This window comes from Stenella coeruleoalba, assembly GCF_951394435.1.
Source record: "Stenella coeruleoalba genome assembly, chromosome: 18".
NCBI lineage: Eukaryota > Metazoa > Chordata > Mammalia > Artiodactyla > Delphinidae > Stenella > Stenella coeruleoalba.
The window spans coordinates 67,709,518-67,725,324 of record NC_137164.1 but is presented as its reverse complement, the minus strand read 5'-3'; the positions used below and the strand labels follow the sequence as shown (position 1 = coordinate 67,725,324).

The 15,807-nt window shown below is 35.3% G+C and overlaps 1 protein-coding gene across 9 annotated transcripts in view; it reads right to left on the bottom strand.

The window, feature by feature from the left end:
- Positions 1 to 15,807, bottom strand: part of PCCA (propionyl-CoA carboxylase subunit alpha) — a 389,313-nt gene that overhangs the window by 208,934 nt on the left and 164,572 nt on the right. For all 9 annotated transcript variants that reach the window (XR_013824953.1, XM_079903492.1, XM_079903491.1 and 6 more), the window contains 2 exons: positions 13,386 to 13,464; positions 6,592 to 6,694 (listed from right to left, as the gene is read on the bottom strand). Coding sequence is in view for 8 of the 9 variants with exons in the window: in XM_079903492.1 (XP_079759618.1) it covers positions 6,592 to 6,694; positions 13,386 to 13,464 (182 nt within the window). In the remaining variant the exon portion in view is untranslated. The remainder of the gene's footprint in view (positions 1 to 6,591; positions 6,695 to 13,385; positions 13,465 to 15,807) is intronic.

The following is a 15,807-nucleotide window of genomic DNA, read 5'->3' as shown; positions in this document are numbered from 1 at the left end:
ATTACAGAGCCATCTCCATAGCATATGTGCCCAATTAACATTTTCTCCATGCAACACCCCTTGGATTTTAATACTCCAACCTCATAAAACATATATACCTCTCAAATACAGTCTTCTTTTGGTTGACATTAGTGGAGGAAAATTTTATATTTACCACTCCAAAACTCAACTGAACACTTTTATTAAAGACTTGAGGAAAAAATTCTCATCTTACATTTCCAATACACTGGGTAAAATATGAGAATCAATTGTACCAATTTTGTGAGGGACAATGAGTATCAATAAAGGGAATATATTCTAGATTTCAAGGGCACGTAGGAGAGCCGCAGGATTATTACAAACATCTGTTTGTTGTTAATATTATCACGTCTGTTGATCAGGAAATGCTATTTCACTTACAACCAGTATGTGGTCTGTTACTCATATATGGATATTTTTACTGTGCTTTATTTTTGTTATAAGAAACTGGTAAAAGGTCTGGGGTTAATATATAACATTATGCTTTTTCCCATTTGTAATAATGGGAAATAAACGGGAGTTTTTAATTTTAATAAAAATTTTAATAAAAATATATCCCAAATACTGAATGGGACATACTTTTACTTTAAAAAAAAAATCACTGTTTATCTGAAATTCAAATTTAACATATATCTTATTAGCTAAATCTGGAAACAGTAAAACATGCGCTTTATTAATGTTTTTGCATAGAATACTTGATCAGAAATAGATTAATCTATTTTCATGATTAAGGAGTAGATGCATACTATTGAATGCATATATTTAAGTTCACGGGGGTAAAAGCTCTTCTAGAAGCCAAAATCAAGGCACTAACTTAAGCTCCAAATAGCTATGCCACCTCTCTGGGCAAGTCACTGTTTTCCCATGCATTATAAACAGTAGATAATGTCATCTTAATATTTTATATGGCTGCTGAAAACATCAAATCAAAAGAGATCATGGTTTAACAAGTATAATAAACTATAAAATGAACAGTTAATAAATGACTACAAGGTTAATTTTTAGGAAATAAAACCTACCAAACCTCAAGAATGCTTCCAAACAAAGGAAAACATTACAGTAATGAAATGCCAGTAAGCTGGAATTTTATTTCTAAGACTCAAAGGTGACTGCATGAAGTACATCTAGAACTATTTTTAAACATTAAATTTATTCTACCTCCTTTTTTATTCTAATTGACGTGGAAGTGAAAGTAGACTTAGTCTCCAAGAAATAAAGCCACAATAACCAAGAATTCTTAGAAACATTTTCAACTGTAAAATATCAGATTCAAATATACCCAGAATCAAGTCTGTTTTTCCCTGAAGTCTGTGTAACTGTGCCTGGGATCTTAGTTCCCAGGCCAGGGCAGTGAAAGTGCCAAGTCCTAACCACTGGACAACCAGGGAATTCCATTAATCAAATGAAGAGACAAAGTAACCAGAAAACATCATAAATAAAAAGTGCTTGTAAGGGAAGTTAATACTTAAATACATCATGAGTTTTTTTAATTTTTAATATAGCCCTTTACAGATATGCACGTACTGAATATGGAAAGATCTCCCAGATATACTGCTTACTGAAAAAGCTTTATCATAATAGACTGCTCCACATAATGGCAAGCCCTTTAACATCCATGGATCCAGCCCATAAAATGCCATCAGTGCCCTGGTTTAAACCACACAGAGCTGTGCCATTCTTATTGCCAGTACACAGTTTCAGCCCGAGAAAGAAGGGAGTATGTGATAGCTCGTGTGAAAAACAATAGTTGATATACATGTATATACTTCACAGACTATGGCAGGATATTCAAAAAACAGTAACAGTGCCTGCTTCTAGGGATAGAAACCAGGGGACTTGGAGACAAGGGTGAAAGAAGGCTTACTTTTCATTGAATACCCTTTATCATATGCACAAATTATCTAACATTAATTAATTAAAACTGAAGAAAACAAGTAAAAAACCTTCCAAGTGTAGATCAGATATGGGAAACATCTGTGTTGCCTATTTAAGTTACTGGGAGATATTTTCACCTAAGTTTAAAAATATCGGCTAGGATATAAGCCATGGTTAATTAAAATAAACTAAAAGCTTATGTAGAAATATAATTATTTAAAACAACTGAACAAACATTTACTGAGTATTAGTAATGTGAAGGACACTGCCTGGTTGCTAGGGAAAACAAATGAGATAAGATCCAGCCTCTGTCCTCAAGGACTTCTTCGTCTATGAGGAAAGTCTGATAGCTAAAGATAAAATGGTGTAAGTGGTCTTCGAATAGCACAAATAAGTGCTAGATGGGGAATATAGAAAAGGGGGGAAAATTAATTTTACCTCTAGGATCTTACAGGAAGGGTAGCCCAAATATCTCCCCTAAATTACAGACTTAAATATCCAACAGTCTACTCAACACCTACATTTTGATATCTAATGGGCATCTCAACCTTCATTGGTCCATCTTCATACCCTGATTTCCTCCCCAAAAACATTTACCTCTTACAGTCTTTCCCTTCTCAGTAAGACAGTCCCATTCCTATAATTCGTCAGGCCAAAAGCCTAAAACTATCTTTGATGCCTTATTTTTTTCTTATACATCACATCTGATCTTTAGAAAATCTGGTCTACCTTCACAAAATATCCAGAATTCAATCACATCTCACCACCTCCACCACACGCTGGCCCAAGGTGCTACCCTCTCCCACAAGAATTATTACAAAACCCTCCAAAGGGATCTCTCAGCTTAAATTTCTGGGTTTTGATTGCTAAGAACCATTGAATACTGTGTGCCTCCCTTTTTCTACCTTGTTGAATAGGGGGTATTCATTGCAGTGTCATATCCTTTACTCATCATTGTATTTTTGATAACTGAGTGTCACACTGTCTTTAAATACAGAGATCTTCACATCACAAAAACTGCTCTTGAGAAACCATACACAAGAAGTCTCGTCTATACCTGAACCAAGTCTGAATATGAGATTCTGGTCTTGGAAGGAAGGTAGGTATATTCTGCCTATGGAAGGACATGAGCATTGGGGGCCGTAGAAAGGGTTGTGATAACTAGTATCCAAAAATAGCCCTGAATATAACAAACCCTGGTATGCGCACCCTTGCATAAGCACTTATGGCAATGATTCTAGGCTGGCCAAGTGACTTGCAAAATGCAACAAAAGTGCTCCTGTGCCACCTAAACTTTAAAAGACAGAATGGCTACTTCACATAGCTCTGATACTCAATATAAGAGGTCTGGATATCCTGATAGAAATTCCACATGGAGAAGTCATGTGGAAATGCCCCAAGAATGAATAAAGAGAGAAAGAGAGAGGCCCAGCTGTCCCATGTCTTGGCTGACCTCACCTTCAAGTCAATCCTCCAAGGCACTAACATTGGATGTTCCAAACCAGTCAAGCCCCAACATGACTACTGCCCCAGTGGACAGACACCTAGTGAGGCAAAAGATGTGCCCAGCCAAACCAAATCAACCCACAGAATTATAAGAAATAGTTAAATGTTGTGTAGTTTTTTTCATTGTGGCAAAATATAGGTAAAATTTACCATTGTAAACTTTTTTTTTTTTTGCGGTACGCGGGCCTCTCACTGCTGTGGCCTCTCCCGTTGCGGAGCACAGGCTCCGGATGCGCAGGATCAGCGGCGATGGCTCATGGGCCCAGCCACTCCGCGGCATGTGGGATCTTCCCAGACCGGGGCATGAACCTGCGTCCCCTGCATCGGCAGGCGGACTCTCAACCACTGCGCCACCAGGGAAGCCCCATTGTAACCATTTTTAAGTGTACAACTCAGTGGCATTAAATAAGTACATTCACATTGTTGTACAACCTTAAATGTTTCAAATCACTGTATTTTGGGATGGTTAATCACTCAGCAATAGATAACCAAAACACAAAAAATAAACAAGTGGATTTAAAAAGGATACTGGATACAAGATTAATACATAAAATTCAATTGTTGCTACATATAAGCAACAATCAATAGGTAAATGAAATTTAGAAAATAACATTTATAATAGTGTCAAAACGTATCAGACATCCAGGAATAAATCTAATGAAAGATAGATAAAACCTCTACACTCCAAACTACAAAAAAATGCTGAGAGAAATTAAAGCTATAAATACATGAAGAGATATTCTAGTTCATGGCTTATAAAACTCAATATTGTTAAGATGTTAATTCTCCCCAGAATAATCTCTAGATTCAATATAATCCAAATCCCATCTGATGTGGGGAGAGGGTGGGAATGTAGGTAGAAGGTAGAGACAGATTGACAAGACGAAGTCTAAAGGTTACAGGGAAACTCAAAGAATATAAAAAAAAGCCAACATTATCTGAAGAAAAACAATAAATTTAGAGCACTTACAGTACCAGATTTTTACACTTACTACAAAAGCAAAATAATTAAGACAGTGACCAAATGTCACTTAATTTACAGCAAATGTACACCACAATAAATGATGCTGGAAAAATTGGGTATGAGAATGTAAGAAAATTTACTTTGACTCCATCTCACATCAAACAAACAAAAAATTCAAAGAGAGTAACAGGCCTCAATACCAAACCTAAAACAATAAAGCTCCTAACTTGGGTACGCAAATTGGACTTAAACTGGACTTCAACAAAATTGAGAACTTCTATTCCTTGAAAGACATTATTAATAAAGTGAATAGGTAAGTCACAGATGGGGGGAATATATGGGGGGGGGGTGTGTGTGTATGGTGAAGGACTCATAATCAAAATAGATATAGAACCCTGAACACTCAATAATTCCAAAAAATCTAATTTGAAAAAGGGGGGCAAGGGTGAGACTTGAGCAGTCGCTTCACAAGATAAGATATCCAGTTTTGGTCAATCAACGTATAAAAACATGCTCAGCATCAATATTCATCAGGGAAATGCAAATTAAAAGAGATACTATTACATGTCCAACAAAATGGCTAAACATTAAAAAACTGAGAACACCAAATGGTGGAAAAGATGGCTGAACTGGAAACATTCATATATCATGGGCAGGAGTATATATTATTGATAGAACAACCACAGTATCTATTAGAACTAAACATAACCTGACCATGTAATTCAACAATCCCTCTCCTCAGTATATGCGAAAGTATATATGTTCAGAAAAAGACATAGCAGTTTATTCATAACATCAAAAAATGGAAACAACCTAAAGGTTCACCATCAGAAAAACGGATACATTGCAGGTTATTCAAATAATGGAACACCACAGAGCAATTTTTGAGTGAATGACAATGCACAGCCTCATGAACCTCAGATATGATGTTGTGTGAAAGAAGCCAGCACAAGCAAGTATGTATCATATGATTCCATTTATATGCAGTTTAAGAACAAACAAAAACAATCTATGGTATTAGATGTCAGAACAGCAGTTAATTTTGGTGGCTAAGGAGAAGGACTGACTGGAAGTGGTATGAAAGAATCTTTTGATATAACGGAAATGATCCATATACAGATCTGGATGGTTGTTACACAGTTATATATGTATATAAATAAATTTTTACTAAATTGCACACTTAAGTGGACTTCACTGTATATGTGATATTTCAATTTAGAATATATAAAAACAAAAACTAACAAACAAAACAAAATCTGCTAGCCTCAGAAAGAAATACATTACGTTCAATGTTTTAAAAATATAAATGGATTATATGTTTGCAATTTGTTTTTTCCACTCTGGAAGATTTGAGGATCTACATGAAGATTTCCTAACTAGAAATAATATCTATGTAAAGTGATGATTAAACTTAGAAAACACAATGACAAAATCTAAGACTTTGTTTTATTATGCCCCGTCAGAAAGTTACAACGGCAGCAAATAACCTTTTATTTAATTTTCTGGAACTCTATCCACACAAAATTAAGAAAAAAATAATAATACTTTCATTTCAATATGATTTCTAATCTGATATTTATATTTTATCAATTTCAATTGTTACATATCAATTCATAGCCACAATGTGTAAAATTAGCACAAGGCATTTCTGACAGAAAAACAAAAATTTCGGCAGACTTTCCTTCTTCGTCTGTTTTATTTCAGAAAAAAACATTTTATTTTGCTGAAAGCCACACCTCCACAACCACTTTAAAAGATGGATTACAATCTTAATCTGAGTAGAAGAAATGATTTATTCATCTCTATCCAACAGCAGAACGCCTGCCACAATAAGCCACACAGACATCTGTGAACTGAAATGACATAAGCGTCCAGGTCAGGCACTTTTCTTTTAAAAATGCCCCAAAGTAGCCCAGTATCAGAAGGGGACTGAGTGCGCCTCTAGGTAGAATATATTCGGCCTGGACGGACATCTTGTGACTATCGCATTCTGGAGCTGGGCTTCTGTATCATTCCCCATCCAATCAACATTCTGGTACTTTGAAAAAAGGATACCAGACTCCAAAGGGAGGCGATCAACTTATGTACATTCTCTATTTCATACTTATTCGAACATACCGGAACTTTCACAATCATTCTAAATGTAAGAAAGGATGTGTTTCTAATAGGAGTAAGTAATATTATTTTAAAGTTATAATAATTCAAAAGATATCTTAAAATGTACCAACCTGGACTTCTATATGACGAGGGTTATCAATAAATTTTTCTATTAGTAGCCTATCATCACCAAAACTAGAAGCAGCTTCTTGAGATGAAAATCTAAAACCATCCCTGTAAAGAAAAACAAAACAGTCAAATGAACACAAAACAAATACAGCCCTCAATATAAAAGAAAACTAATTAAAGGTTTATTTGTGCTTACTTCTGAACAAAGCAGAGAAAAAGTCACTTATAATACACAAATAACTCAATTAATTTTGGTTGAACAACTCTTCTACTCACTAGCTCTGTGACTCTGGGTGAATGCTTTAATTTCCCTGATCCTAGATTTTTATAGAAACAAGAATACCAATACTTATTTCACCAACTGTTAAAAATGAGGTATTTTTAATAAACCATACAAATCATATAAAACTTCATTTCTCTGACCTTACTATACCTTAATTCCACTAATAAAAATATATAAAAATGCATATACATTTGACTCAAAAGTCAGAAGATGCACACAAAAATGTAAAGGACCTAGACGACTGCACAACTGGGGCAAAGCCACAGCAAATACACTCAGTAAGAATACAAAAGGAGGGTCCTCAAGAAGACTCCCTGATATTTTAAATACACAACTTTAAAAGCAATGACCTCCCACACATCCATACAGATCATTACAATTTTATCTTCTTTAAAATTGTTCAAAAATAATAATTAAAAGAGAAAAGTTCGATTTTTTAAAATAAAAATATGAATTTAATTATTGCTTTGTATATTTTATTTCCAAACTATAACTTAAACATTATCATTATTAAAATATGCTTACTAAAGTCATACACGTTGAAATTTCACTCAGTCTATTAAAAACTCAAACTTCCTTACCTAACACTAACTAGAGTATGTTATATTCCATTCATGGATATACTCGAGTATAAAATTTAATTCCTTTTATATGTAATTAACAGTTTCTTAATCTTCAAATCAAATACCTGTATTTAATGTTCAACATTAAAATTCTTTTAATCCTTTCATTTGCAAACACTCCATCTGGCAATATTAGAAATAACTATCTCATTTGTTTGTGTGCTTGGAAAATACAACATTGCAAGTAAACACAGACTAGAAGGATAAATTTGAAAACATATTGCAAAAATTTCTATTTCTCAGCATTCTCAGAAAAAAGGTATCACGTTTTCTTAGTCCTCCATTACTCTCTTGATTTTAGGGAATGGTGTTTAGATCTCAGGAGACTACAAATCTCGAAGAAATGAAAGCACAATGAATCATTGTTTTCAATACCATATAACTAACTTTTTATTAGGAGGGATACAATGATTCACAAGGAAAAAACATAGTACTTTACAGTTTGTCTCTGCTCTAATGATTTTAAAGTTTTCATTTTGCATTTAAATCAAAACTACCAAAAATTTAAAAAATCAAAGTCACCCAAATAAATTATCAGATTTGAAAGCATTACCAACATGTTTTAGAGCTCATGGAAAACTGCATTTAGATCATTTGTAGCACTCAGTAATACATTCATTCAATAAATACTTACTACTCATGAAACTATATGCCTGGCATATATATATGTGATGGAAATACAAAATTAAAACAGAAACTGCCCTCACAACACCTGAAGTCTAGTGAGGTTACTCCAAAATGTAGACATGATCAATTTTCCATGTATGCCATAACATTTCACTTAAATTGGCATAAGGCAGCAATCCCACTACTGGCATATACCCTGAGAAAACCATAATTCAAAAAGAGTCATGTACCACAGTGTTCACTGCAGCTCTATTTACAACAGCCAGGACATGGAGGCAACCTAAGTGTCCACTGACAGATGAATGGATAAAGAAGACGTGGCACATATATATACAATGGAATATTACTCAGCCATAAAAAGAAACGAAAAAAACAAATACTGTATGCTAACACATATACATGGAATCTAAAAAAAAAAAATGGTTCTGAAGAACCTAGGGGTAGGACAGGAATAAAGATGCAGACGTAGAGAATGGACCTGAGGACACGGGGAGGGGGAAGGGTAAACTGGGATGAAATGAGAGAGTGGCATGGACATATATACACTACCAAATGTAAAATCAATAGCTAGTGGGAAGCAGCCGCATGGCACAGGGAGATCAGCTCAGTGCTTTGTGTCCACCTAGAGGGGTGGGATGGGCGGGTGGGATAGGGAGGGTGAGAGGGACACCCAAGAGGGAGGAGATATGGGGATATATGTATATGTATAGCTGATTCACTCTGTTATACAGCAGAAACTAACAAACCACTGTAAAGCAATTATACTCCAAAAAAGATGTTAAATAAATAGGGATGAGGAAAAGAAAGCCAGAGATTATTATGAAAATATCTGAGTCTACTTTCAACAACCTCCATGACTCTTACCCTAATTTATTATACAACAAACACTGTACTTTTTAAAATCTTTCAGATGTTCTAAAGATTCTAAGATAAGTATAGATGTTACTTCCCTGAAGATGTTACAAGAGGGACACACTCCTTAAGATAAAAGAATAAAGCAAAATTATAAAGCAGAAACTAACACACCATTGTAAAGCAATTATACTCCAATAACAACGTTAAAAAAAAAAAGGAATAAAGCAATTAATGGCTACTAAGTTTTCCATCTGAAGAATGTTAAAATTTTTGTGGATTATGCACAAAAATGTCTTCCTCGAGGGAGGAAGGAGTAAATGCAGTGCAGCACAATATTAACAGTTGGTGACACCAGAAGACAAATATATGGGTGTTTTCTGGACTGTTCTCTCAATTTTTCCAAAGTTTTGATTTTTCCAAATTAACAGAGGAGCAAATTTTTAAAATGAGGGTCTTGTATCATTATATCAAATAATGTTATACCTTTGTTAACTTCAACAAAGTTTTAGAGATGGCTTATTTATCAAGTTGAAAAGAGTAATTTTAGGTAGAAAATTGTTTATGTATGTATTTTTACTAATTATATGAAAATATTTTGAAACAATGTGACATTTACTGACCAAGAAAGGGTTAACTTATTTACCAAAGATGCCCAATATATGAATAGATACAGCGATTTCCAAAATCACTGAATTCTAAATTAAAATCCATTGGTTAAAAGCAGCATAGCAAATCTCATTGCCAAGAAACTGAACAGTAATCCTACCATAAAAGAATATGTTACTAAGAGTAGCCCTGGAGAAATGACTGATAAGAAATATGAGATCCTAAGAACAATAATGAAAAATAAGTGCTAAGGCTTTCAGTGGAATGGCTATATAAGTGCCATATAAAAGGGGAAACACTGTTAAAAAAACATTAAGAGTTCACAAAATACACATCTCTTATAAAACCATTAAGTTGTGCTTAACATCTTTATTACCTCATTCTTTACTACCAATAGACTGTAGCAGATTGTCTTTTCCAAACATGGCCACAACAGCATCTCCCATTCCATATGCTCTTCTAAGAAACTTGCCACTCCTTCACAAGGAAGTGAAGTCTAATGCCCCTCCCCTTGAATTCAGGTAGAATTTGTGCTCACTTGTAATCAACAAAATATGGTGAAGGCAAGCTGTGCGACTTATTAGACTGGATCATAAAAAGTGATACAGCTTCCACTTGCATTTGAAACAAATACTCTTGGACCCCTGGGTCACTGTGTAAGAAGTCTAAAGTCACCATCCCGTGAGGAAGCCCAACCAAACCATGGAGATGTCCACTAACTCACAGGGGTTACAAATAAAGCACAAGAGATAGCTTCAACACCTGAACTTCAAAAGTCAAATAAGACGAATTATGTGGTAAAAATGGCGCTAAGTATGCCTCCTACCCTTATGCCTGCTTCAACCCACACACAACAACTAGCCAGCCCAACTTCAAACATTTCACATAGTTAACCAATGCTCTGCAAGTCTCCACTATCAAAAGGAACCACGCCAGGCAAAGAGTTCCAGAGAGAGGCTAAGAAGCAGACCATTCTTCAATTAAGCATCTCAGTTCTGAAGATAAACGCCCTCACTCTGACCTTAACTTCTTTGGCATTTCCTAAGAAATTTTCAAGTAAATTAGTGTTGCAGCATATCCATTTAATTCTTATAAATCTACACTAAGGCCAAAGAGAGAATAAGAGCAAAAAAATAAGGTAACTTAAACAGGGCCTGCAAGTCATCCTCAAGTACTCAAACTCTATATCCAATCACTCAGAAAATCCTGTTGCCTCTACTTTCAGAATTAAACTCTTTCTTACCACTTCCACCATTACACTGGTGAAAGCCACCATCACCATTATTTTGCGTGGATTATTTCAACCCAACGGGTTTCCCTGATTCCAGAGTTCATGATTCTGCCCCCTGTTAAGTCTATTGCCAAGAGAGCAACCAGTGATCCTTTTAAAACTCAAGTCGCAAAATCTTGACAACTGGTAAATCTGGATGATACGTATATAGAAGTTCATTGTATTCTTCTACATCTTTGCACGTTTGAAAATTTTTATAATTCAAAACATGTAAATAATGTTAGGAGTTTGTTGAAGTTCCATGATTGTGACTTCTCTACGCAAACCCTCCAGTAGCCCCCCATCTCACTAAGAATGGCCTATGAGGTCCTACACAATCGGCTCCCCATTTCCTTCTACTCCTCCCCCTGCCCCCACCAGCTGGCCAGCCCTGGATCTCTCCAGACACGCTACTGCGTCACAGCCTCCACACTTGCTCTTCCCTTGCCTGGATCCTAATCCCCACACTCTTCCTCCTCGCTCAAATGTGCCTTCTCAGCGAGGACAGCCCTGACAATCCTGCTTAGAATGGGAATTCCCTCCAACACTCCTCATGTCTCTTCCTTTCTTCCTTTACTTTTCTTATATTGCTTATCACCTTCCACAACAGGATATGATTTACTTTGATCTTGTTCATTGTTTGTCTCTTCCTACCAGAATGGGTTTCTGAACCTTGTTTATGTCGTGGATGCCTTTGGCAGTATCATGCAGTATAGGACCCTCTTGTCGAAATAAGGTTCAAAGTGATTTAAAATGTAGAAAAGAATATGCATAGGATTGCATAAGAAACAAATTATACTGAAATATAGGTATCAAAATATTTTTTAAAAAATTTGGGATATCATGTACTTGGTTCTTTATTCGTTAATAAGCTCCAACAACAAGTCTCACAATCACTGTAACTTAGAGATACCTGCAACAATGTAATGTGATAATATAAGGGATCTCTTAAACGGTGAAAAGTCCCACAGATACTACTACTATTGTAGCTTGTCTATACTGGAGGAAACACTAAATTCCAGTTAGAGGCTAATGAAAGAAATATGTACTTTTTTTCCTTATCCAGGCGCACAAACGTCCCTGAACTTTACGGGTCTGTGAATTCAAAGGTTAAAAACTCCTGATCCAGTTATCTACTGGATATAGAGGAATAGAGAAAGAGAACTGCATAGAGGAGTGGATTATTTTGTCTGTTTCTGTTCATTGCTGTATTCCTGGAACCTTACTAAAACACTGCCTGTCACACAGGAGGCTCTCCGTATCAAATATCTCAATAACAAATATCACCAATCCATGCAATGAGTTTATTTATGCTGGGTAAGTGTAAGATGGGAGAGGAGAATCTGACGTTACCTCAGTCAGTATCTGGTATCAGTGCCACACTGAATGTGAGACTGGGGCTGAAAGGTCTGTATTGGGCACATATTATCACCCCACCTCTAACATACAACCAAAGAAACAATGATGTCCTGAGAGAACTGTCTTCTAGAGTTAAAACTATCTGTACAAGTCTGCAGTGCGGTGTCTTCCCCTCAGATTTTAAAGGGTAATATATTGCCTCTAGGAGATTTTTACCTTGTATGTTCACTTTAGAACCTAATTTCTGAATTAGATTTGTATTGGATGACTTTCACATCAACTACTCCAGATTTCTCTCTTTCAGAGATTTCAGGGAATAGGAAGAAAGGGAAAAGAAAGGGAGAAAACAGAACTAACCAGTTGGAAGATCAAATTACTTTTGGGTAGAGAAAGGGCAGGAAAGGCAACATTAACGATAATAATTCAGTGATTTTTTAAATTCCCCTCCTTCAAAAAATGACATAAATCTCTCTTGCTGCCAAACCTTGAAGTATGTAATACAAATCTGAATAGAGTCCCTTGAAACCTGCTTGTACTAGGCAGTTGTTCAAAAAAATTATTTTCTAATCCCCATGATGTTATCAATACATTAGGTTTTTAAATTTTTGTTTTAAAAGTTTCTTTTGATTTCTGAAACTACTACTAAGAAAGTGTTCTAAATTCATAAGAGTGCACTGCATATAAAGGACATACAATAATTTCAAATTCAAAAGGAAATATATTTCACACTATAAAGTTATAATAGTAGTTCACTGTTTTTATAGACAAGCAAACGGAAGCAAATGCATACTAATAAACAGATAAAATTATGACTGCTTTCAAATATATATGGTTCAAATCTTTGATCACATTCAGAATTACACAGCCAAATGTTAGTAATTTTTGCCTAGAAGACAAAATCATGACAATAATTTTTAAAAATACACTGTAAAAAAAGATAATCCTGTATTAATGTTTAAGAAAGTAAAAACCTTTCGATAATAGGATAATCATCATCAAAATATAAATAAGAAACTTTTCTGCATAATTTCAATTTTTCCTATCTAGAAGAGTAAAAATTAGATGATTATTATAACTATTCCATTATGCTTTTGGTATCTGTTTACTTGTCAGTTTAATAAAACTCTAGTAACTGCAATTTTCATCAAAAGTATATTTTGGACAGAATCTCACCTGGTCTCTTCATCATCCCAAGCGATTCGCATGCCTTTCCCACCACCACCTGCTGAGGCCTTGATCATAACAGGGTAGCCTAACAGCAGGGAAGAATTAGACAGAAGTTCAGACTTTGATCATCTGGATGCATGAACATGACAACTGACCACATGTTCGATAACACAGAAGACAATAACTAATTTATTTAAAAGTTCCTTTCTTTAGAGTCAGGAAAATAATATCAGTGTAATGATCTTACATATATTTTTTAAATGAGTGTGATCGTTTTAAAAGAAAAAGACTATTTGTATCAATAAATATAACATTTTCCCCAATAATGAAATAAAAAGCTAAGAAAACATAATTTGAAAGTGGATTCCAAAAATGGAAATAAATACAGTATTAATTAACCAAGGATATAAGAAACAACTTTTATAGCATTAAGGAAACACACACGCACATGTGTGTGCGCGCACGCACACACGCATTCTTTTGATTCCCCAAAACTGCTGTTTGCATACATAACAAATTAAATTCCCTTTTTTTCAAAAGTAATGGTTTACAGGTATTTGAGGTATTTTCATCTGAAAAATCACAGGGAACCCCTGCAGCTTTTATCTGCAAGAACTGACATGATGGCTTTGGGAAAAATCAAGCCATGGCTGGTATATTATGCCTGGAGCAGAAGATGCAGAGCTCGCTGATATCAGTAGAGAAGCTACGGCACTACTCCACTCAGTCAACAGGCAATGAAATATCTAGACTTCGGGAATATTATGAAAATACAAAGTCAGGCCCAAAACAAAGGACATTTCCAGCCAACGTTTTATAAGAGAAAATTAATAAAATTGTTGTTGGTAAAGAGGATTGCGTATTTAGAGTAGTTATTATAAAGTAAAATTTCTGACAGCATGAGTCATCTACAATGATTTATCAAGAAAAGCTGTGAAGTCTCTTTGTTTAGAGGTTCTCCGACAATAAGGTGGAAATACTCATGTCTGAGACCACTTGTTTATGATCTTTTCTGAAGAAAGAAGAGGTCAGTGAGCCCTTAAAAGACTCTTCCTGACCTGTGATGCTCTAATAGCACTACACTCTAGCTATAGGATCTTCACGAAAAGGGAAGACAGGGCCAAATGTCACAGACCTTTGACCCCTAAACCACAAAACATCACTTAACTTCAACTTAGCTAAAATGGCACTTGCTTCCTAAGTGATTCATAAGTAATTAAATTTTTAAAATTCTGATGTTGGTTACGTTTATGTGAGATAGACTTATGTGGGACAGCATTTTAAAAGCAATAAATACTAAGTGCAGTAAGAACAAGAAAGATGAACATAGTACTTTCACACTGGGAGCCTTATAATCTAGGAAGAAAGAGGGGAAGTACCCAAATAATTCTCTCAATGGGAATTCAGAGAAGAATCACAGGAAGGTAAGAGAAAAGGGATTAAGAAAAGCATATTATAGATAGGGCCATTTATATGAGGCTATGAAGGACGACAGGACATGAACGTGTTAGGCAGGAACAGCAGAAATGGAGGCGGGGTAAGCACAGGACAGGTTTAAGAAAGGACTGAAACAATTTGAAGCACACAGAGCATCTGTAGGATGGCAGAGGAAAAGAGAACTCAAAACATAAACTGGGAGCACATTACGCTACACACTCTTGCATGCTACAGATCCTGCTTGAGAGTAATAAGAACGGTGTCTGTCTTGTTCAGTGCTGCAGCCTCACAATGAGTACCACATAAAGGAATTAGACTGAGATCAGTAAAGAAGAATTAGCTTGTTTTTGAGCAGTGAAGAAACAATATCCAAAAATTAGAAACCAGCATGCCTGAGAAATCCTTTTAAAAACTTAAGGTCTTTTTTATCCCCAAAAAACATGTCATCAAGTCACCATCAAAAACTATTTATCCATGTGAACAGGAAACCACGAGAGGTATGATATCCACATCCCATATCTCTACTATTTTCAGTTCCCGCTGAGGATTAGGAAATTTGCAGTTATTCTGATTCCAGTATTAATCTCATCTTAGTCATTTATTCATCTATGGACCCTGGACTATATAGGGATTTGTAAGGTTCAAAATAAGATTGGGCCTTGGTAACAAGGAACTAGATGGCAAAACAAAACACATAAAATAATTTGTCAACAAGAAACTATTGTATGTTCAGAAAAGGTGAGAAATTGTCAGGCAACAGGCCAATATATAATAAGACAATTGCAATATGGTCTCTCCAAAGGAGGCAATGCAGTGTTAGACCTGTGAATACATATAACCCAGAAGAGAAGACTCCCTGACAAAAATTTAACAAGCCAAATATTAAACAACTGGGAGAGAGGGAGAAACTGGTAGAAGTTAGGGACATTACAGTCACAAACAATATAATTTTTGAGCTATAATTGAAAATAATATAATGGTAAGGTATTCT